Below are 24,521 nucleotides of genomic sequence, written 5' to 3'. Positions count from 1 at the left end.
TCTCATGAGTGCCTTATAGAGCCTCAACATCACATCCCTGCTCTTACATTCTATACCTCTAGAAATGAATGCCAACATTGCATTTGCCTTCTTCACCATCGACTCAACCTGGATGTTAACCTTTAGGATATCCTATACAAGGACTCCCAAGTCTCTTTGCATCTCTGAATTTTGAATTTTCTCCCCATCTAAATGATGATCTGCCCTTTTCTTTCTTCCTCCAAAGTGCATGGTCATACACTTTCCAACATTGTATTTCATTTGCCACTTCTTTGCCCATTCACCTAAACTACCTAAGTCTTTCCGCAGGCTCTGTTTCCTCCGCACTACCCCACCTATCTTTATGTCATTGGCAAATTTAGCCACAGATTCATTAATCCCATAGTCCAAATCATTGACATACATTGTAAAAAGCAGCAGTCCCAACACCAACCCCTGTGGAACTCCACTGGTAACCGGCAGCCAGTCAGAATAGGATCCCTTTATTCCCACTCTCTGTTTTCTGCCCATCAGCCAATGCTTGACCCATGCTATTAAATCCCCTGTAATTCCATGGGCTCTTATCTTGCTAAGCATCCTCATGTGCGGCACCTTGTCAAGGGCATTCTGAAAATCCAAGTACACCACATCAACTGCATCTCCTTTGTCTACCCTGCTTTGGTAGACAAAAATTTGCAGTAGGTTAGTCAGGTGGGATTTTCCATGGAGAAAGAGAGCTAGAATAATTAATATTTTAAATGCTCAATGGCTTTTTATTGGAACATTGTTTTTGTTTAATACTTCCAAATTTTGCACTGGTAAGATTGTTGCTAATGCTTCCATCATTTCTAATTGTTGCTGTTTTCCTTTCGTTCAGAGTGTGAAAGTGGATGTCGGTGAGAACCTAGAGCTGTTCATCCAGTTTGATCCATCTTACAAGAATGACTTGTACACACGTGAAGTTGAGGAGATTCTTTCTATACAATACTTAGAGCACCCACATGTGGACTATGTGTCTTTGAGGGGAGAGGTTAACTTCCCAAATTTGCACTTTGAAACCACTACAGTGGATTTTGGCTGCATCCTGAATGATACAGAGATGGTACAGCATGTGACGATGACCAATTGCAGCTCACTATTAGTAAGATATCGTTGGTCTTTCCTTTCGGATGATTCGGTATACCAACACAGGTAAGAAAACCCATTTGGTATGGTATCTTTTTTAAAAATAACTTTGGATTCTAGAAGAGTTAAGAGAGGTGAATTTGAGACTTCTATGAAGAAAAACATCTGTGTACTGTAAGTGAAGAAGAAATGTCAAGGTTGTGATGCAGCTGCTGAATCCAATGTATAGGTATGTTGAAAGTGGATCAAAAACTGTTTCATCTGTCAAAAGTAAATATTGTAGGGGCTGCCTTGGACGTTTGATTTACCGATTATGTGGAGAAATGGCTGTTGCTGTATTGACTATCGTTTTACTCTGGACTTCCTCACCTTTGCCCCAGATGGGAAATGTGGAACACTTAGCAGCCAATCTGATGTCCAGCTCAGCCTTTGGATTTGCTACAGAATCCTGGGGTGCCCTAAAACATGCTGAGTTAAAGTGCCAGAAGCATTTTGTAACTGGGCTTCTTCACTCTGCACTTTCAAATGACTCGGGATGGCAGCATTTAGCAAGGGAAGTAAGATCATAAGACATAGGAGAAGAATTAGGTCATTCAGCTCATTGAGTCTGCTCCGCCATTCCATCAAGGCTGATCCTGGATCCTGCTCATCATATCCTTTGATGCCCTGACTGATCAAGAAACTACCATCTTCCACCATAAATGCACCCACAGACTTGGCTTCCACCACAGTCTGTGATTGAGCATTCCACAAATTCACTTCTCTCTGGCTAACAAACTTCCTCCTTACCTCTGTTCTGAAAGGTCACCCCTCAATTTTGAGGCAATGCCCTCTAGTTCTGGATACCCTTACCATACAACACATCCTCTCCACATCCACTCTATCTAGCCCTTTCAACATTCAGTAGGTTTCAATGAGATCCCCATGCATTTTACTAATTTCCAGTGGGTATAAGCCCGAAGCAGCATATGTTAACCCCTTCATTTCTGGAATCATCCTTGTAAACCTCCTCTGGATTCTACCCAATGGCAATACATCCTTTCTGAGATAAGGGGCCCAAAACTGTTTACAATACTCCAAGTGCAGCCTGACTAGAGTCATATAAAGCCTAGGTATCATCTCCTTGATTTTATATTTTATTCACTTGAAATAAATGCCAACACAGCATTTACCTTCTTTACCACAGATTCAACCTGCAAGATAACCTTCTGGGAATCTTGCACGAGGACTTCTAAGTTTCTCACACCTTTAACGTTTGAACCTTCTCCCCACTTAGATAATAGTCCACACTATTGTCCCTTTTACCAAAATGCATTATCATACATTTCCCAACACTATATTCCATCTGCCACTTTTTTGCTCATTCTTCCAATTTGTCTAAGTCCTGCTGTAATTGCATTGTTTCCTCAGCACTACCTACCCCTGCACCTATCCTTGTATCATCTGAAAACTTTCCTACAAAGCTATCAATTCCATTATCCAAATCACTGACAAACAATGCGAGAAGTAGTGTTCCCAATACCGCTAGCTGAGGATCCTCAGGGATCAGTATTGGGACCACTACTTGTCACTGGCAGCCAACCAGAAAAGGCCCCTTTTATTCCCACTTGCTGCACCCTGCCTGTCAGTTATTCCTCCAACCATGCCAGTATTTTTCCTGTAACGCCATAGGATTTTATCTTGTTAAGCAGCCTCATGTGTGGCACCTCATCTAATGCCTTCCACTGCTGCTCCTTTGTCCACTTTGCTTGTTACTTCCTCGAAGAACTCTAACAGATTTGTCAGACAAGATTTTCCTTTACAGAAACCATGCTGACCTTGACTTATTTTATCATTACTCTCTAAGTATCCCAAAGCCTCAACTTTAATAATAGACTTCAGCACTTTCCCAACCACTGAGGTCAGGCTAACTGGCCATAACTTCCTTTCTTTTGCCTTCCTCCCTTATTAAAGAGTGGAGTGACATTTACAATGTTCCAGTCCTCTGGGACCGTGCCAGAATCAAGTGATTCTTGAAAGATCATGACCAATGCATCTGTTATCACTTCAGCAACCTCTCTCAGGATTCAGGGATGTAGTCTGACTGGTCCAGGTGACTTATCCACCTTAAGATCTTTAAATTTGCCTCACACTTTTTCCTTTGTAATAGCATTGGCACTCACTCCTGCTTCCTGACACTAACCTGATACGGGTTGTATTTGCTGGCTTTAGTCCAATTAAAATAACTTTTGTTACGTACCCCGTAACTGGGTGTCTGACCAACAGAGAAAGAAGAATCCATTGGAGTCTGGTGGTACCAAACTAAGGGTGTTTATTAGTAAACTACACAATACAATATCAAAAATGCAAATATACATATAAAACAAGTTAGCAATAATAAACCTAAAAGTGTAGGAATAATAATAATCAATAATAAACAAGCTCTATCGATGTCTAGGGGTAAATGAATTGTGATAGGAAAGTATAAAGTTCAGTTCATAAATGCTGAAGTAGTTATGGTTGTTGTATTGAAATCACTGGAGAGAGAGAGAGAGAGAGCGAGCGAGAAGTAACAGCTACAGCAGCCAAACCTTCCTTTGCTTTCCTAATCCATCGTATCGTTGTGGTCATTCAGTTATGACCCCTCTGTCCTTCAGCTAGACCGTTCTTCTGAGGTGGACTCGTCACTCTGGCATGAGTGGACACACACACACACAAGTTCCCACCAGCCCTGCTGTAACACTGTGAGCTTTACTGACCGATCTCCTGGTTCGGTCTCCGCAGCCCCCACCTTTCTGTGGGTTCCCAACACTCAGTCAGTGTCCACTGGTGTGTCTGAAGGGTGTCTCTCCAGACCTGTCTTTTATCCCCACTCATGGGGTCTCAGCTATCCATCAACTCTGAATGACCGTGTCCATCAAATCAGGCCACTCCTGCTATCTCCTGAGGAATGTTAACGAGCAAAGTACAGTCCTTGTAGTAGAAAGTAAACAATCCAGGAAGAGTCATAATACAGTAAATCAACAGTCTCTCTCCCCCTCTTATCTGTAGCAGATGTTCTTGCCTGGGCTTTATCTGTCTTTCATGAGCAGCGGAACAACAGCAATAGTTCGCAGTTCTCAGGAGGGGGTTGGGAATGGTTAACTCTGCACCCCATTGACCATCAGGTCTGTTCATCACTCATAACACTTTTTAAAATTAGATCATATCAGTTAATTTTAAAAATACTGATTCATCTGTGGATGACAACATAAAAATTAAAGGAAGTTTTAAGTACAAGCAAGAGGGTTATATAGTTGCCAAGGAGCACAGGGGGACAAAGACATCGATAATGAAAGACTGCTTGGAATATGGGAATAGACCGAAAGAAGCAGAGTGTTTTTGTTGCTATGTATGCAATAATTTTTTTCAAATAGCGAGGGCTGAGACACAGATAGGGTAGCTGATAACACAAAAAAATGCTGGAGGAACTCAGCAGGTCAGGCAGCATCCATGGAAATAAACAGTTGATATTTCAGGCTGACACCCTTCTTCAAGACTGGGAAGGAAGATGGAAGATTGCAGAATAAGAAGGTAGGGGAGGTGAATGAGGACTATCTAGAAGATGATAGGGGGGTAGGAAAGTAAAGGGTTGGAGAAAAAGGAATCCGATAGGAGAGGAGAATTGGTAAAAAAGAGAAAGGGAAATGTAGAATAGAAGAGCGAAGGGGTGAGGGAAAAGAGTTACTGGAAAGAGAAAATAATGTTCATGCCATTAGGTTGGAGGCTACATAGCTGCTCCTCCGTCTTGACAGTGGCCTAGAGGATCATGGGCCCAGAATAAAGAACTAAGTTGTGGATTGGAGCAAGGCACTTAACATATTGCTCTGCGATGACACCGGTGCCAAGCTGCTTGGGTCCCAGTGCCCTTCTCAGTGGCGTGGAGAGGGGAAGGTTTGCAGCTTGGGCAACTGCCGGTCTCCCATACAACCCTGCCCAGGCCTGCATCCTGGAAACCCTCCAAGGCGCAAATCCATGGTCTCATGAGACTAACGGATGCCTATAAAATTGAAGGAAGGGTGGAAGAGAAAACAGCAAGCTTTAGAGCCTAACATCAGTGGAAGTGTTGAAATCTCTAACACCTTGAAAATCAGAAAACTTTGAATAAAATATATAATTGAACATAGTTGGCAAACATTTTTGAAAGCAAAATCAGATATGCTTAAGGCTGTGTAATAGAATGAATATAAAAAACTAGTGGATCTGGTGCATTTGGATTGTTGGAAGAGTTTGACACTGGTGATCAGTAAACAGTCTTGGAATAGGTAGGGTAATGTACAACAAGGGTCGAGAATTGTTCACTGATATAAAAGCAAAGACTAGACTAAGTAGTTGGCAGGCTGTGATCAGTGGGTTACTAAAGGGATTTGTGCTAAGGTCAAGCTCATCATGACATGTATCAACAATTTGGCCAGGGAAGCATCATATTTACAAGATTTCCAAAGATATAAAATTTGGTGGGTGGTGCATCTGTAATTCATTACCTCAGAGTGTTTGGGAGGCTGGATCACTGGAGGTGCCTAAGCAGAAAAGAAAGATAGAAAGATGGAAAATCTCCAGCAATGCTGTGCTGAACATGTACTTTCTTTAGGAATTGCCTAGGGTTGCCCATCACCCTCTATTTTTCAAAGATCCATGTACCTATCCAAGAAGAAGAAAGCCCTTAGCTCCGAGTGGAGTCATCGGGATGCCATCGTGACAGCGTATTTTTTTAACAGACTTTCATTTCTTTACGAGTTGCTAGCTCAACGCTCAACCCAGAATGGATGGAAAGTGTGCAAGAGAGCTGGCTGGATTTGAACTCAGTAACCTTCGCTCTGAAGTCTAGAACTGATGCCACTACGCCACCAGCCAGCTTGTACCTATCCAGGAGTCCTCTAAAAAGCCTTATCATAACTGCCTCCACCACCATTGCCACCAGCCCATTCCACCCACTCACCACTCTCTGCGTAAAAAAACTTGCCTCTGACATCTCCACTGTACCTATTTCTAAGCACCTTAAAACTGTACCCTCTTCTGATAGCCATTTCAGCCCTGGGATCAATGCTTCTCATCATCTGATACACCGCTATTAGGTCAGATCTTATCCTCTGCTGCTCCAAGGAGAAAAGACTAAGTTCACTCAACCTATTCTTAGAAGGCATGCTCCCCAATCCAGGAACATCCTTGTTAATCTCTCCTGCACTCTTTCTATAGTTTCTACATACTTCCTGTAGTGAGGTGACCAGAACTGAGTGCAGTACTCCAAGTGGGGTCTGACCAGGGTCCTATATAGCTGCAACATTACCTCTCGGCTCCTAAACTCAATCCCACGATTGATGAAGGCCAATGCACCATATGGAGTCGACCTGCACGGCAGCTTTGTGTGTCCTATTGACTCAGATCCTAAGATCCCTCTGATCCTTCACACTGCCAAGAGTCTTACCATTTATACTATATTCTGCCATCATATGAGACCTTCAAAAATGAACCACTTCACACTTATCTGGGTTGAACTCCATCTGCCACTTCTCAGCCCAGTTTTGCATCCTATCGATGTCCAGCTGTAACCTCTGACAGCCCTTCACACTATCCACAACAGCCTCAATCTTTGTGTCATCAGCAAATTTACTAACCCATCCCTCCACTTCCTCATCCAGGTCATTTATAAAAATCAGGAAGGAGAAGGGTCCCAGAACAGATCGCGGAGGCACACCACTGATCACCGACCTCTATGCAGAATATGACCTGTCTACAACCATTCTTTGCCTTCTGTGGGCAAGTCAGTTCTGGATCCACAAAAGAAGGTCCCCTTGGATTCCATGCCTCCTTACTTTCTCAATAAGCCTTGCATGGGGTAGCTTATCAAATTCCTTGCAGAAATCCATATACACTACATCTACTGCTCTACCTTCTTCAATGTGATTAGTTACATCCTCAAAAATTCAATCAGGCTCATAAGGCACAACCTGCCCTTGACAAAGCCATGTTGACTATTCCTAATCATATTATGCCTCTCCAAATGTTCATACATCCTGCCTCTTAGGATCTTTTTCATTAACTTACCAACCACTGAAGTAAGACTCAGTGGTTTATAATTTCCTGGGCTATCTCTACTCCCTTTCTTGAATAAGGGAACAACATCTGCAACCCTTCAATCCTCCGGAACCTCTCCCATCCCCATTGATGATGCAAAGATCTTCGCCAGAGGCTCAGCAATCTCTTCCCTCGCTTTGCACAGTAGAACTTGTCCAGTCCCCGTGACTTATCCAACTTGATGCTTTCCAAAAGCTCCAGCACATCCTCTTTCTAAATGTCTATATGCTCAAGCTTTTTAATCATCTGTAAGACATCCCTACAATTGCCAAGAAGTAGATACATTTTTGAAAGATTAGGACGTTAAGGTGATGAGGGAAACTGGAACATGAAAAGTGGAAGCTTGAACCAGCTCGTCAATGATCATATTGAATAGTGGAGAAGGTTTGAGGGGCTGGCTGGCTGACTTCTCAGTGGTTACAACACTGACAGCACTCCACTACAGGTGTTCTGTTTTCAGGAAACTCAGGGTAAGAGGTACATAGATCCTAAACTGGCTTAGTGGCTGACACCTGTGGTGGAGACACCAATCACACTCTCCTCCCCACTACACTTGTCTCTTTTCCCAGTCACTGAAGTTGTTTGATGATTATCCTCCCGTACTCCTAGAAGTGTAACTGTCCTCTACTCCAACTTGTACTTTGCTCAGATCCCAATACTTAGTCTTTCACCATCACTTTCTATAACAATAAGTACTAGTGCTACGACTTTTATAAAGTAAAATCAATCAACATAGGAGACAAAAGGCTTCTCTTCCAGATATGCACAATGCCTCTGAGTTTGCTTTACCTGTTAGAGCATGGAGGAACCATCAGAAGCTCTCAGAGCCTTTGATGACCTTGTGATTTCAGCCTCTGAGGCTGATGTACAGGCAGCCTTCAGGAGGGTGAAGCCACGAGAAGCATCTGGCCCAGACAGGGCACTAAAGACCCGTGCTGATTAACTGGCTGGAGATCATTAACCTTTTGCTTCGGCAGTCTGACGTACCCACACTCTTCAAGCAGACTTCATTTTTACCAGTGACTAAGAATAATGTGGTAACCTGCCTCAGTGACTATTGTCCAGTAGCACTTACATGCACAGTGATGACAACACACACAAAATGCTGGTGGAACACAGCAGGCCAGGCAGCATCTATAGGGAGAAGCACTGTCGACGTTTCGGGCCGAGACCCTTTGTCAGGACAGCATTTTGTGTGTGTTGTTTGAATTTCCAGCATCTGCAGGTTTCCTTGTGTATGCATAGTGATGAAGTATTTAGAGAGTTTAGTGATAAAATGTATCACCTCCTGACTGAGAAATGACTTGGATCCACTTCAAATTACCTACCAGAGCAACAGATCCATAGTATATGTCATCTCATTGGTTCTTCATTTAACCCTGGAACATCTGAACAGCAAAGATGCATACATCAAGTTGCTCTTCATCAATTACACTTGGCATTCAATACCATCATTTCCTCAAAACTAATCAATGTTGACAAATCAGCTCATGGGAGGGAGCTTGAAAAACTGCCTGAGTGGTACAGAAACAAGAAGCTCTCACTCAACGTTGGCAAGACCAACGAGCTGGTTATTGACTTCTGGAGAAGGAAACCTAAAGTCCATGAGCTGATCTTCATCAGAGGATCAGAGGTAGAGAGGGTCAGTTATTATTTCGGGGGACCCGTCCTGGGTCCAGCATATAAGTGCAATTCTGATGAAAGAATGACAGCCTCTGGAACACAGAACATAGAAATCTACACATATTACAGGCCCTTTGTCAGGACGAAGGGTCTCGGCCCGAAACATCGACAGTGCTTCTCCTATAGATGCTGCTTGGCCTGCTGTGTTCCACCAGCATTTTGTGTGTGTTGTTGTTTGAATTTCCCTCTTTTTTTCTAAGCTCCATGTACCTACCTAAGAGGCTCTTAAAAGACCCTCTTCATCCACTTGTACCACCGCTGCCGGCAATGCATTCCACACACCCACCACTCTCTGTGTGAAAAACTTACCCCAACATCCCCTCGGTACCCATTTCCAAGCACCCTAAAACTGTGCCCCCTTCTGTTAGCCATTTCAGCCCTGGGAAAAAGCCTCTGGCTATCCACATGATCAATGCCCCTCATCATCTTATAAACCTCTAATTTCTTAGTAGTTTGAGAAGATTCGACATGACATCCAAAATATTGACAAACTTCTATAGATGTGTGGTAGAGAGTATATTGATGGGCAGGTATGGAAACACCAATACCCTTGAATGGTAGTGGGTACAGCACAGTTCATCATGGGTAAAGACTTCACTACCATTGAATACATAGACCGTAGTTGCAGGAAAGCAGCAGCCATCATTAGGGAATCTACCACCTAGGTTATGTTCTCTTCTTAAAATTGCCATCAGGAAGAAGTTTCCAGAGCTTCAGAATTCACACCACTAGGCTCAGGAACAGTTATTATCCCCTAACCATCAGGTTCTTGACAACTTCACTTGTCTCCTCACTAAAATGTTCCCACAACCTTTGGACTCACTTTCAAGGACTCTTCATCTTATGTTCTCAATATTTATTGCTTATTTATTTATGATTATTGTTTCTTTCTGTTTGATTTGCACTGGTTAAACACCTAAGTTGGTGCAGTTGTTCATTGATTCTATAATGGTTACTATTTTATTACAAATTTATTGAGTATGCTTGCAAGAAACTAAATCTCAGGGTTGTATCTGGTGACATACTGTATATGTACTTTGATAATAAATTTCCTCTGAACTTTAAAGTTGCACATCAGGACTTTAAAGTTATTGGCTTGCTGCTACATCATGTGGCACACTCATCACACGGTATTAGAATTTCATGGCCAACCTGTCCTCCATTCTGCCCCACAGACACAATTACAAGTGTTCATCTTAATAACAGTGTAATGCAACTGACACATTTTTCAATGATTTTGTATTTTTGGATAAGTGAACCTATTTAATGAATATGATGTAACACACACAAAATACTGGAGTAACTCAGCTGGTCAGGCATTATCTATGGAAATGAGTATACAGTTGATGTTTTGGGGGCAGGGAAAGGAAAACAACCTAGAAGATGATAGGTGAAGCCAGATGGATGGGGGAGGGTGGGATGAAGCAAGAAGCTGGAAAATGATAGGTGGAAAAGGCAAAGGGCTAGAGAAGAAGGAGTGTGATAAGAGATGAGAGCGGGCCATGGGAGAAAGGGAAGGAGAGACACTAGGGAGAAGTGACTGACAGGCAAGAGAAGAGGTAAGGGGTCAGATTGGGAATTTGAAGAAAAGGGAAGACGGAGGGGTAAAATACGGGAAGCTGGATAAATTGATGTCAATGCCATCACATTGGTGGCTACCTGGACGGAATATTGTTACCTAAACGAAAAATTGCTCCTCCAACCTGAGAGTGACCTCATCCATGGTGGTGGAAGAGGATATGATTCCTGCTTCAGATTGCTGTTAATCAACTTGCATCCAGACCTTGACCCCCCACAATCCTCCCATCTGTGTACATCCAAATTTCTCTTGCATGTTGAAATCAACCCTGCATCCACTACTTGCGCTAACAGCCCATTCCACACACTGAACACCCTCTGAGTGATGAACTCCCCTCTCATATTCCCCTAAATATTTCACCTTTCACCCTTAACATATGACCCCCAGTTGTAGTCTCACCCAACCTCAGTGGAAATGCTTGCTTGCATTCAGACAGACATACTTTATTGATCCCGAGGGAAACTGGGTTTCGTTACAGCCACGTTAACAAAGAATAGTGAAGAAATATAGCAATATAAAACCATAAATAACTAAATAATAACTTAATCATGCCAAGTGGTAATAAGTCCAGGACCAGCCTATTGGCTCAGGGTATCTGACACTCCGAGGGAGGAGTTGTAAAGTTTGATGGCCACAGGCAGGAATGACTTTCTGTGATGCTCAGTGTTACATCTCGGTGGAATGAGTCTCTGGCTGAATGTACTCCTGTGCCTAACCAGTACATTATGGAGTGGATGGGAGTCATTGTCCAGGATGGCATGCAACTTGGACAGCATCCTCTTTTCAGACACCACCATCAGAGAGTCCAGTTCCACCCCCACAACATCACTGGCCTTATGAATGAGTTTGTTGATTCTGTTGGTGTCTGCTACCCTCAGCCTGCTGCCCCAACACACAACAGCAAACATGATAGCACTGGCCACCACAGACTCGTAGAACATCCTCAGCATCGTCTGGCAGATGTTAAAGGACCTCAGTCTCCTCAGGAAATAGAGACAGCTCTGACCCTTCTTGTAGACAGCCTCAGTGTTCTTTGACCAGTCCAGTTTATTGTCAATTCGTATCCCCAGGTACTTGTAATCCTCCACCATGTCCACACTGACCCCTTGGATGGAAACAGGGGTCACCGGTGCCTTAGCCCTCCTCAGATCCACCACCAGCTCCTTAGTCTTTTTCACATTAAGCTGCAGATGATTCTGCTCACACCACGTGACAAAGATTCCCACCGTCCCACCCAATCTGTACCCTTCAAAATTTTGTGTATGGCACGATATACACTGTCAATATTGGAACCCAAGTGTGGAGGAAAGACAGACTCCAATGCAGACATGGCAAAGATAATTTATTAATAAAACTTCCAAAAGAAACTCATTACAAAGAGCAAATCACTCAGGAAAAACACAAAGAACTCAAATAATTAATTACTGTTATTAAAGAACAATTAACCAACTTGGGTGCACTGAAAACCTCAGAGCCCAATGCTCTCGGACCTGAAGTACCACCCCATGGACAGCACCTGTGGTCCAAGGGTACCGAAAAACCTGAGATCCAGGGATGACGAGAGAGCTGGGGAACTTGAGAGAGAGATGAGGGACCGGGGGACCCCGAGGAGAGAGTTGGGAGTTCTTGTGATGGGGAGGACATCGGAAACCTTGAAAAGACCTTGGAATCGTTGAAGGCTATGAGAAACCTGGAGATCCTTGAGAACCGTGAATGCTTAGACCACCATTTTTAGACCTGGAAATTGCCTTGAGACCTGGAAACGAATCCTTGAAATCATGAAACTTGAAACCTAGGGAAGAATCCTGGAAGAATCTTGTTCACATTGTTTTTTTCCCTCACTATTTTTCCAGAGGCAATTGGATACTCTCACTTTTACAGTTTGTGTCAGCATAGACAGGCTCTTCTTATTGCTGAGCCAGCTGTCTCTCTGTAGATCTGTTTAATTTGTTACTTAGAAGTTCAATTCTTGCAGTCTGTACCATAACTTTCATCTAGAGGTTAAATATAAGGTAGCTTACTCTTATTAGAGTTTCTTTACAAGTGTTTGCACTCTCCAACCAGGGATTAGCTTTTGGAGCAGGGCATTTCAGGGTTACTACCTCAAATTGTTACATGGGGCTGTTGAGAGAGGATGCAAGTACAGGACACAGACACGGGTTGTATAAGCAGAACAGTGTTTATTGATAGTTATTAGGAAGGCCAGAGAGTGAGGACAAAAATGTCAACATGGACGTAAACATTAGATAACAACCGGTAAAACCTGGACTAGGTTATGGACTCGGAGTCAGACTCGGAACTTGGACTTTGTCTCGGACTCGGAACTTGGACTTTGTCTCGGACTCGGAACTTGGCCTTTGTCTCGGACTCGGAACTTGGCCTTTGTCTCGGACTCGGAACTTGGACTTTGTCTCGGACTCGGAACTTGGCCTTTGTCTCGGACTCGGAACTTGGACTTTGTCTCGGACTCGGAACTTGGACTTTGTCTCGGACTCGGAACTTGGCCTTTGTCTCGGACTCGGAACTTGGCCTTTGTCTCGGACTCGGAACTTGGCCTTTGTCTCGGACTCGGAACTTGGCCTTTGTCTCGGACTCGGAACTTGGCCTTTGTCTCGGACTCGGAACTTGGCCTTTGTCTCGGACTCGGAACTTGGCCTTTGTCTCGGACTCGGAACTTGGCCTTTGTCTCGGACTCGGAACTTGGCCTTTGTCTCGGACTCGGAACTTGGCCTTTGTCTCGGACTCGGAACTTGGACTTTGTCTCGGACTCGGAACTTGGCCTTTGTCTCGGACTCGGAACTTGGACTTTGTCTCGGACTCGGAACTTGGCCTTTGACTCGGACTCGGAACTTGGCCTTTGACTCGGACTCGGAACTTGGCCTTTGTCTCGGACTCGGAACTTGGCCTTTGTCTCGGACTCGGAACTTGGCCTTTGACTCGGACTCGGAACTTGGCCTTTGTCTCGGACTCGGAACTTGGACTTTGTCTCGGACTCGGAACTTGGCCTTTGTCTCGGACTCGGAACTTGGCCTTTGTCTCGGACTCGGAACTTGGACTTTGTCTCGGACTCGGAACTTGGCCTTTGTCTCGGACTCGGAACTTGGACTTTGTCTCGGACTCGGAACTTGGACTTTGTCTCAGACTCGGAACTTGGACTTTGTCTCGGACTCGGAACTTGGACTTTGTCTCGGACTCGGAACTTGGACTTTGTCTCGGACTCGGAACTTGGCCTTTGTCTCGGACTCGGAACTTGGACTTTGTCTCGGACTCGGAACTTGGACTTTGTCTCGGACTCGGAACTTGGCCTTTGTCTCGGACTCGGAACTTGGACTTTGTCTCGGACTTGGAACTTGGCCTTTGTCTCGGACTCGGAACTTGGCCTTTGTCTCGGACTCGGAACTTGGCCTTTGTCTCGGACTCGGAACTTGGACTTTGTCTCGGACTCGGAACTTGGACTTTGTCTCGGACTCGGAACTTGGCCTTTGTCTCGGACTCGGAACTTGGACTTTGTCTCGGACTCGGAACTTGGCCTTTGTCTCGGACTCGGAACTTGGCCTTTGTCTCGGACTCGGAACTTGGCCTTTGTCTCGGACTCGGAACTTGGACTTTGTCTCGGACTCGGAACTTGGACTTTGTCTCGGACTCGGAACTTGGACTTTGTCTCGGACTCGGAACTTGGACTTTGTCTCGGACTCGGAACTTGGCCTTTGTCTCGGACTCGGAACTTGGCCTTTGTCTCGGACTCGGAACTTGGACTTTGTCTCGGACTCGGAACTTGGCCTTTGTCTCGGACTCGGAACTTGGACTTGGACTCGGACTCGGAACTTGGACTTTGTCTCGGACTCGGAACTTGGACTTTGTCTCGGACTCGGAACTTGGCCTTTGTCTCGGACTCGGAACTTGGACTTTGTCTCGGACTCGGAACTTGGACTTTGTCTCGGACTCGGAACTTGGCCTTTGTCTCGGACTCGGAACTTGGACTTTGATTCGGACTCGGAACTTGGACTTTGTCTCGGACTCGGAACTTGGCCTTTGTCTCGGACTCGGAACTTGGACTTTGTCTCGGACTCGGAACTTGGACTTTGTCTCGGACTCGGAACTTGGACTTGGACTCGGACTCGGAACTTGGACTTTGTCTCGGATTCGGAACTTGACCTTTGTCTCGGACTCGGAACTTGGACTTTGTCTCGGATTCGGAACTTGACCTTTGTCTCGGACTCGGAACTTGGACTTTGTCTCGGACTCGGAACTTGGACTTTGTCTCGGACTCGGAACTTGGCCTTTGTCTCGGACTCGGAACTTGGACTTTGTCTCGGACTCGGAACTTGGCCTTTGTCTCGGACTCGGAACTTGGCCTTTGTCTCGGACTCGGAACTTGGCCTTTGTCTCGGACTCGGAACTTGGACTTTGTCTCGGACTCGGAACTTGGACTTTGTCTCGGATTCGGAACTTGACCTTTGTCTCGGACTCGGAACTTGGACTTTGTCTCGGACTCGGAACTTGGACTTTGTCTCGGACTCGGAACTTGGCCTTTGTCTCGGACTCGGAACTTGGACTTTGTCTCGGACTCGGAACTTGGCCTTTGTCTCGGACTCGGAACTTGGACTTTGTCTCGGACTCGGAACTTGGCCTTTGTCTCGGACTCGGAACTTGGACTTTGTCTCGGACTCGGAACTTGGACTTTGTCTCGGACTCGGAACTTGGCCTTTGTCTCGGACTCGGAACTTGGCCTTTGTCTCGGACTCGGAACTTGGACTTTGTCTCGGACTCGGAACTTGGCCTTTGTCTCGGACTCGGAACTTGGACTTTGTCTCGGACTCGGAACTTGGCCTTTGTCTCGGACTCGGAACTTGGCCTTTGTCTCGGACTCGGAACTTGGCCTTTGTCTCGGACTCGGAACTTGGACTTTGTCTCGGACTCGGAACTTGGACTTTGTCTCGGACTCGGAACTTGGCCTTTGTCTCGGACTCGGAACTTGGACTTTGTCTCGGACTCGGAACTTGGCCTTTGTCTCGGACTCGGAACTTGGACTTTGTCTCGGACTCGGAACTTGGACTTTGTCTCGGACTCGGAACTTGGCCTTTGTCTCGGACTCGGAACTTGGCCTTTGTCTCGGACTCGGAACTTGGACTTTGTCTCGGACTCGGAACTTGGCCTTTGTCTCGGACTCGGAACTTGGCCTTTGTCTCAGACTCGGAACTTGGCCTTTGTCTCGGACTCGGAACTTGGCCTTTGTCTCGGACTCGGAACTTGGACTTTGTCTCGGACTCGGAACTTGGCCTTTGTCTCGGACTCGGAACTTGGACTTTGTCTCGGACTTGGAACTTGGCCTTCTGATGACGGTCCAGCGCTGAGTAGCTGTAACCCGGAGCCTTTTATGCTGCGGGTTCAAAATGAAGATCAGGAGCCTTAATCAAGGCACCCAACAGAACAAGGGGAAAAGGAAATAACTGGAATGAGGAGTCACGGACCAGACTGTGACACAAATAACTGATTCAGGGGACATTTGTACTCTGGAACGTTTGCTATCATTAGCATCACTCATCAGAACAGACAGAGGGGAATTATATATCCAACTGCAGTTGTTGGTATGTAAGCTAATTTCAATTATTCCTGATAGTGTTCTTCCAAACATTGATTTGACATTAACAAAGGCAAACTATTATTTGCAAGAAACAATATCAGGAAATAGAAAGTTCTTCCAAAATTTACATTATTGACTTGAATCCTGATTTGTTTAACCAAATGAACTTTTATTGATAATCTTGCTTGAAATGCTCAATTGTTCTGTAGACCTGAATCACAGGACCCCAAAGCTGGGAACCTTGGGGAATTACAACTTGAAAAGCTTGGTACAGAAACTGGAGAAATTCAGACCATAAACTAGAGAAGTTTGGAATGTGGACCTGAGAAACTTGGAACATAAACTTGAGAAACTCAGAACTCTCACCTAAAACTAACCAATGTCAAAATGCCGCTGTTCAACTGCTACTTGGGTCCATTACTTAGTGGGGCCCTTCTGTCATGATGTGCGCTGGCAATGTTGGCACCTAAGTGCAGAGGAAAGACAGATTCCAATTCAGAGATGTTGACAAAAATTTATTCAGAAAAATTTTAAAAGAACATCTGTGGCTGTACCTCAAGAAGTGATATTCTTAAAACTAGGGACCTGCGATTAGCATTAATAGGGTGCTCACTTAAATAATACAAGTAACAGGAGCCTATCAAAATAAACTTAACATACTTAAGTAGAAAGCACCAGAAGACTACGTTACAAAGAGCGAGTCACTCGAGAAAAGCACAAGGAACTCTAAGTGATTAAAGGCCTTCATTAAATAACAATTAACAAACTTGGGTGCGCTAAGAATCTCGGAGCCCTATGTCTGGCACCCCACACAGGCCCGAAGAGCTCATTACAGTACACCTCTATCAAATCTGCCCTCAATTTTCGCTATTCTAGGGAATAAGGTCTTAACCTATTCAGCCTTTCCCTTAACTCAGCTCCGCAAGTCCCGGCAACATCCTTGTAGATTTTTTCTACGGTCTGACTGTACATATGAACAACCAAATGAACAATATTTCTCCAGACAATGACCTATCCGTTATATATATAAAACACACACCACATAAAACAAATTATTACCACAAACATTAATAAAATATCATTGAAAATGTAAAGTGTACAGCACAGGTGAACAGTAAACAGCTTGGTGTTGGCAGGGTATTCACAGCCAGGGGGAAGAAGCTGTTACCCAGTCTGGCATTCCTAGTCCTGATGCTCCTTCACCTCCTTCCTGATCATAGTGGGTCAAAGCGATTGTGCAGTAGGTGGTAGGGCTCTTCATAAACAATACTCCCAGTAAATGTCAATAATAAGGGGGAGGGAGATCCCAGTGATCCTCTCAATAATTTTTACTGGACCTTCGTGTCCATTCTCTTCAGCTTTTGTACCACACAATGATGCAGTCAGACAGGACAGGTTTGTTGGTGGATTTGGGGATGGGAAGTTTTGTATCTCTCAATCTTCCTTTAGCTCTTCACTACTTTTCTGAGCATTGTTCTTTCTTATTGGCTTATTCAGTTGAGGTTTATTGCATTAGGGATGAGTAATCACCTGCCGGTCCTATCACTTCACACCATCAAATGCATTGTATTATTTAGAGAAAGGTAGTGGTTATCAGAGTGAAAAATAATTTTTCAGCAGTTATAGATCTGCATCCTAATACTGTTTTTGTTTCTCTGGACATTGGATACTGCTATTTCAATGATACTATATTGTCTAACTCTTCTAAACTATATTGATTTTTGCAGCTTTTTAAAATGAATTTTGATCTTTGCAGATTTTCATTGTTGAGATGTACAATTGCCAATTCATATCGATTGGCATCCATGTATATATCTTGATGGTTTCTAAATGTCATTTTCAGCATCTAATGTCTTTAGAATTATTGCCAATTTAAAAAATTATAAATAGGATTCTTATTTGAAGGAAGACAAATACACTATTATTTTTCAACCTAATGTCATACCATTCCAACCTGTAAAGATAGTTGCATTCACATGTATAAGGATGTCAGTCTGAGCGCTGGTTCAAAGCAGGCGAAGAATATTTGGTTCATGAACCCACTCCAAAGTCCATATGAGGTACTATTCAATTATGGACCAGCTCCCAGCAGCACTTGTCAAAGTCATAAACCAAAGAAATTCCCTCTGATGTGTCTAAGACAAGCAACAATAACCTTCAATTAGGGCTTGACTCTCCATAACATAATGAAGTACATATTTGTATAAAAGAAACTAAAAAACCTGAAATTCCTTTTTCTGAAAGCTGAAAATGAATTGAAAAGTCCAAAACTGAAATTGCTCAAGGTTTGCAAATTAAAATACAGCCCATTAGCCACAATCTGTTGAATGAATGAATAGGCCTGAAGGTCTGAATTACCTATTTTAGTTCCCATGCCTCCTCCTTCCAGGTTCTGCAATTTTGTTAATGTATCTTTGAGTCCCTGATCTCCATTCTGTATGGGTAATAATCCAACTTCTGGAGAGTGGTAACAAATAGTCTGAAATTGTCTGTCTTCTCTAGGGTCCTCTTCCAGATGTCCACTGAACCAAAGGGAGAATAGAGTTGTTCCAAATGAACTGAAAAATTGTGATTTCTGTGCTTATCAAGCATGTGGTCTGACTATCACTGTTAAAAAATTGCCTTCTTTAGCCTTCTTTACATTAAGACAAGCAAACTGAACAAAGTAACATTAGGGGTGGACAGATTATTGGGAAAAATACCGAGGAACACCATGATCCGGCATTTGAAAACCTGAAGGTTAATCAAGGACAATCACTGTGGATTTGTTAAGGGGAGTCAAGTCTGGCTGACAGTTGAATTTTTTTGAGGAGGACTGGTGAAGAGAGCACTTTCGATGCAGTTTATGTGAATTTAATCAAAGTGCTTAACAAAGTTAATGTCATAGATGGATCAGACAAAGGCAAAATGGATTAAGACTGGCTCAGTATGAAAGGGAAATGGTAATTAATAGTCTGCGGGGTTTTAGTGACAATGATTTGAATGCAAAACTTGGTACTAAATCCCTTGATTTTCATGTAATAAAGCAAAATTCAGACAAATGTAGGTGCCGTGGTTTAACATTAATGAGGAGAGACTGGCTAGACAGTGAGTGTTTTCCTTGGAACAAACAATGCAAAGGGATTTATGTGAGATGTATAAAGTTTACAAGCAGAGTTGACAGGATAGGGTCAGTGAGGTCGATAAAAAGAGACGTAGATTTAATTATGGTGAAGGATTAGAAGGGATGTAAGGGGAAAATAACAAAGCATGAAGAATTATGGGGGTGGGGCTTGAAGAATTGAAAGGCTGGTGGGGGCAGAAATTCTCATCACATTTAACAGGTGCTTGAATGAGCACTTGAAGGGTGCTAATCTATTATGTTTCGTTCAGAGAGCTGGGAATAATTTTATTTACTTAGTTAGTTAGTTAGTTAGCATGAATGAGGAGCTGGAATTTACATGGAGTAGGTTGTTCCAGCCCCAGCATACTCAATTAATCGTAACCTAGTCATGAGAGAATTTACAATGACCAACTAACCTACCCAGTACGTCTTTAGACTGTGGGAGGAAACTGGAGGACCGGGAGAAAACCCCCGCATTTCCCAGGGAGACACATATGGTCTCCTTGCAGAATGGTACTGGTACTGAATATCGAACTCCGCAATGCCTCGAGCTGTAACAGTATTGCACTAAGCTCTACACTACTGTGGCGCCCTAGGATTGGTCTGAATGCCTACGTAGCTCCTTTTGTTTGTCAGCATTATGACAATGGGCTAATGGCCTAATCCAGTCTATAAAATTCCATCACTATGGCGAAAATGTATTTCTGATGACTATGGATCAAGGATTATAGGGAATAATCTATAAGAAATCAGAACAAAGTCTTTTCAGGTATTTCTATATGCTGAGCATGGTTGAAATTTGTAACTTCTATCTACAAACAAAAATTAAGCCAGGAAGTAAAATATAAATCTGATATGAGCTTCTCAATATGTGGTGATTGAGGCATGAGATGTGAAATAGTCTTTTAGTTCCTTTGAAGTTTAAAATGGTCTCTCCCCAATAAAAAAAATAGGAATATTTGAATGCTACTTCACATCAAAGGTTTAAAGGTTCATTTTATTGTAACGTAGAATATAACTCTGAATTTGTCCGCTCCAGATAGCCATGAAATACAGAAAGGCCATGGGTGATGATGAAAGAAAAGACATCAACTCCTTCCCTCGGCACAAAAAAGAAACAAAACATGCAGACCCCACAAATTTCCTCCTCCCCTGCAGCAAAAAAACAGCAACAATAATAATCCCCTATCCTGTCACTCGCAGAGAAAAATAGTGACAGTAACAGTTCCCAACCCTGTCACTTGCATAAAAAACAGCGACAGTAGCACCAAGCCCCCAACCCCTCTTACACACAAAAAATTAACAGATCACCCACTCGCCAAATGGCCACAAGAAAGAAAACACTGAAAAACTGAAGGAAACAAATATATAGTCCAAAATCACATAGATCTCAGAATATTGGTAACTTTCTTGTCTGCATATGAGGAGAGCAGCTGCATGAACTTAGTCCTTCTGTACAGCTTTGCTGCCGATCCGGGGCCGACTGTGCTGATTTGGTTGCTGACTCCCTTTGCATTCACCTCGATGCTTCAGTCTTTCTCACCTCTTCGAAGTGGAGTTGTTCATGACCCCTCTCCTCATCTCTAGTTTTTTCCTTGAGTCAGCTTGTGTTCTCGATCCTATTCGGCTACCCGTCTCTGATCTCCACAAGGCAACTCTCCAGACACTGCATCATGCTGGATCCTTCGATCGAGGTCCAATTTGTACATCACAGGTTCCAGCAGGGTTTGTAGCACAAAAAAGACAGGAAGAACAAGCGGAAAGTGGAAATGAAGTGAAATAATTGTAAAGGTTTGCTACCTGGAAGATGTCACCCAAGGAATTATTGTTCGCTGGCACTGGAAGCGACTGGCACGAAACTTCATAATTTAAAGAGTAAAATTGTGATGACTGGTGTTCTACAAACAATCAGTGTTTTCCTTTTCACTTCAAAGGTTCAAAGGTACATTTAATGTCAGAGAAATGTATACAATATACATCCTGAAATGCCTTTTCTTCACAACCATCCACGAAGATAGAGGAGTGCCCCAAAGAATGAATGCCAAAGCTCCCCCCTTCAGCTCCCCTCTCCCACATGTAAGCGGCAGCAAGCAGCAATTCCCCCTCCTCCCACTGGCAAAAAAAAGCATCGGTACCAGCCACTGGGCGCCCAAGCGAGAGCAAAGCAACAGTAAAGACACTGACTTGCAGTTACCCCGAAGACTACATTGTTCACCCGGTATTCGACATACCACAGGCTCTCTCTCTCTCTCTCTCTCTCCTCTCTCTCTCTCTCTCTCTCTCTCTCTCCATAATAAGGGAGAAAGAGGTGTCGTTGTTTTCACAGCGAGCGGGGAGACGTAACAAATAACTCGCTGTTTACAATGTTAGAAGTCCGCCATGTTGCATTTTTTTAGCTCTACAGTATAATTCTCCTCCACCACCAGTTCCAATATATAACATATTTTTTCATTTTTTGGACCTCTTTCAAATCCAAATGTCTGGGTAGGTTTAAAAATAAAATGAATGGTTATCATTTGCATTATAAAGAACCCATGGCTACAATGAAACATTTTGAACAATCTTATACGTGCTCTTTAATGTAAAATTGTGCATCAGTTAGTTGCTTTATTTTGCTGGTCAGAAGGCATTCACTGATTCTTCTTCCGGTATTTGTAGTATTAGTTTTCCATCATTTACAAATGTAGGATAAGGATGTTGATAAATGTTGATAAGGAAACAGAAAACAGCTGCCATGTTTGGTTATGCAGGCGCAGTACAGGGTGGTGGAAGGAGGGCAAGGTGAGAGAAAGAATAGGCATCTGCAGTGTAGAAAGGGAGGATGTAGACAGTAAGAGTTCACTCCCATTAGGAGTTGAGGTGGAAATGCTGAGACACCCTGTTAAACAATGGATATAGGTTTGTGTTTGGTAGATTGGGAAGGTACTTCTTGCAGTTAACTCCCTCCTTCTTTGCTATCTGTCATAAATGAGATTATGAGATGGGGTGGAGATTGATTTGAAGCCGAGATGATGATAATATTAAGTGAAAACAGGGAAGTTAAGAAAAATAACCTTTCTTACATTTATATTGCTGGATCTGGAGATGGTGTTCAGAAGATAATTTGGAAGTTTGCTTATCGTCTCAACCGCTCTACAGAGGACGCAATATCCACCACACTGCACACAATTCTCTCTCATTTGGACAATAATGACATTTATGCCAGAATCCTGTACATTGATTTCAGTTCAGCGTTCAATACCATCATCCCGCAGAGACTAGTGGAGAAACTGTCGCTGCTGGGCCTTAACACTGCCACGTGTCGCTGGATTCTGGATTTCTTGACACAGAGACCACAGTCAGTCCGTGTTGGCAGAAACATCTCTGACTCCATCACACTGAGCACTGGATCCCCACAAGGCTGTGTGCTTAGCCCACTGCTGTTTACACTGCTAACACATGACTGTGCAGCCAGATTCAAGGGGAACCTGATTATTAAATTTGCTGATGATACCACAGTGGTGGGGCTCATCAGCAAAAATGATGAAACACCTAGAGAGCTGGTGCAGTGACAACAACTTGATGCTTAATGTCACCAAAACCAAGGAGATGATCGTCAATTTCAGACGATCTCAGCCTGAGCACACACCTCTCAGCATCAGCGGCTCCACAATGGAGAGAGTGGAAAACATCAAGTTCCTTGTGGTGCAGATCTCGGACAATCTCACCTGGTCCAGGAACACCACTGGGATTGTGAGACGAGCCCAGCAGAGTTTGCACTTTCTGAGGAAACTTAAACAAGCATCACTCCCCACTAACATCTTAACTACATTCTACAGAGGCGTGGTTGAGAGTGTGATGACCTTTTGCATCACAAACTGGTACTCCAGCTGCAGTGCTGCCGACAAAAAAGCCTTGCAGAGGGTGGTTAGGGGAGCAGAGAAGGTTATTGGTGTTTCCCTACCTTCTGTCCAAGACCTCTTTCAGAGTCGATGCCTCCAGAAGACACGGTACATCATTAAAGAACCCTCATACCCTCTCCATGAACTGTTTGTTCTTCTGCCATCAGGTAAATGTTACAGGAGCATCAAAACAAAAACCACAAGGCTACTAAACAGCTTCCTCCCACAGGTTGTCAGACTGCTAAATAGCTGCTCTACCTGACTCTACTTTGGACACTTTTAACTTGCACTGGACACTTTTAACTGACATGTGGCTGTTGTGTTTTACAATTTATTGTTGTGTTTACTACTTGTTGCGTTTGTTATGTTATGATTGCACTTGCCCCTGGGAAACGCTGTCTCATTCTGCCCTGCAGAGCTGATGTATGGTTGGAATGACAATAAAGTTTTTGAATCTTGAATCTTGAATAAGGCACAAATCTTTTGGTTACAGTCATTATATTAGATGTTGATCGTAGTTCAAGTCATTTAGGATCAGCCTGCAGCAACAAGCAAGGCAAAGAAATAAAGAGAAGAATCTTAACTGTAATAAACTGTAAGTGACTGTATCTGGCTGTAACAAAGGGACATGAGCACATTATTTCATTTTTTACTGCAAACTGATTTGGGCCAGTTCAGATGAGGAGCTGACTGAATCGCACTTAAGCTCTGCAGACAAAGAAACCATCGGTGTATAGAACAAAATACACTACAATTTACTATAATTCTACAGGCAAACGGGTGAATATGCAAACACCTGTTAAAAAAAGCAATAGCTAACAGGAAAAATACAATGAAAACAACCATCTGGATCTTAATTCAATGATACTTACAAACCCCAACCTTGTTGATGGTTCTTGGTCTTTGCTAAATCTGCTCCTTGCCCTGAATTTTATTCCTGTTTCAGTTCAGTGAAAAAGGATCTTCCTAAATTTAATCATAGGATGTTTCTTTAAATGGATTAACTTTTAAATTCTAAAGTACTCCATGGAGTACAGAATCCATTAAGCTGTGTCACACTGCAATATTTTGTATCAATATTTCAATGTAAAAAGCAGCAGTTCCACAGAATAATTAATTATATAAAAAGCTCTTAGTTCTTGCCTCCTATTACTTATTTGATTCCAGTTGATCAAAAATTAAGTTATGAATATTTGCAGATCGGGTTAAATGTAATATTGACGGTTTCATGGAGATGCAGCTCTGTTCAGCTTATTAACAATCAGGCTTGGATATCCAGTGGGACTGTAGGGATTGTTCATTTTAGCGGTTTTTCTTTTGTTCTGTTATACCTCATGCCTTGCTTACTGAATTAACTTGGAGATATTCATTTTTTTTCTCCTTCTTACTCCTACTCATTAACCATTTAGGGAAATCTCAGATCAAAATGCAATTGCCTGAAAAGTTATATGGACAAAACTTTGATGCAAGTAGGCAAAGCCAAAATGATTTTGA

At 43.3% G+C, this 24,521-nt stretch overlaps 1 protein-coding gene across 4 annotated transcripts in view; it reads left to right on the top strand.

The window, feature by feature from the left end:
- The window catches only part of hydin (HYDIN axonemal central pair apparatus protein), a 1,146,554-nt gene that overhangs the window by 526,758 nt on the left and 595,275 nt on the right, over positions 1-24,521 (top strand). For all 4 annotated transcript variants that reach the window (XM_059992477.1, XM_059992476.1, XM_059992474.1 and 1 more), the window contains one exon: positions 857-1,170. In XM_059992477.1, coding sequence (XP_059848460.1) covers positions 857-1,170 — 314 coding nt within the window. The remainder of the gene's footprint in view (positions 1-856; positions 1,171-24,521) is intronic.

The sequence above is a fragment of the Hypanus sabinus genome, chromosome 17 (assembly GCF_030144855.1).
Source record: "Hypanus sabinus isolate sHypSab1 chromosome 17, sHypSab1.hap1, whole genome shotgun sequence".
Lineage (NCBI taxonomy): Eukaryota > Metazoa > Chordata > Chondrichthyes > Myliobatiformes > Dasyatidae > Hypanus > Hypanus sabinus.
The sequence above is the reverse complement of the archived record's forward strand: the minus strand, read 5'-3'. Positions and strand labels throughout refer to the sequence as shown.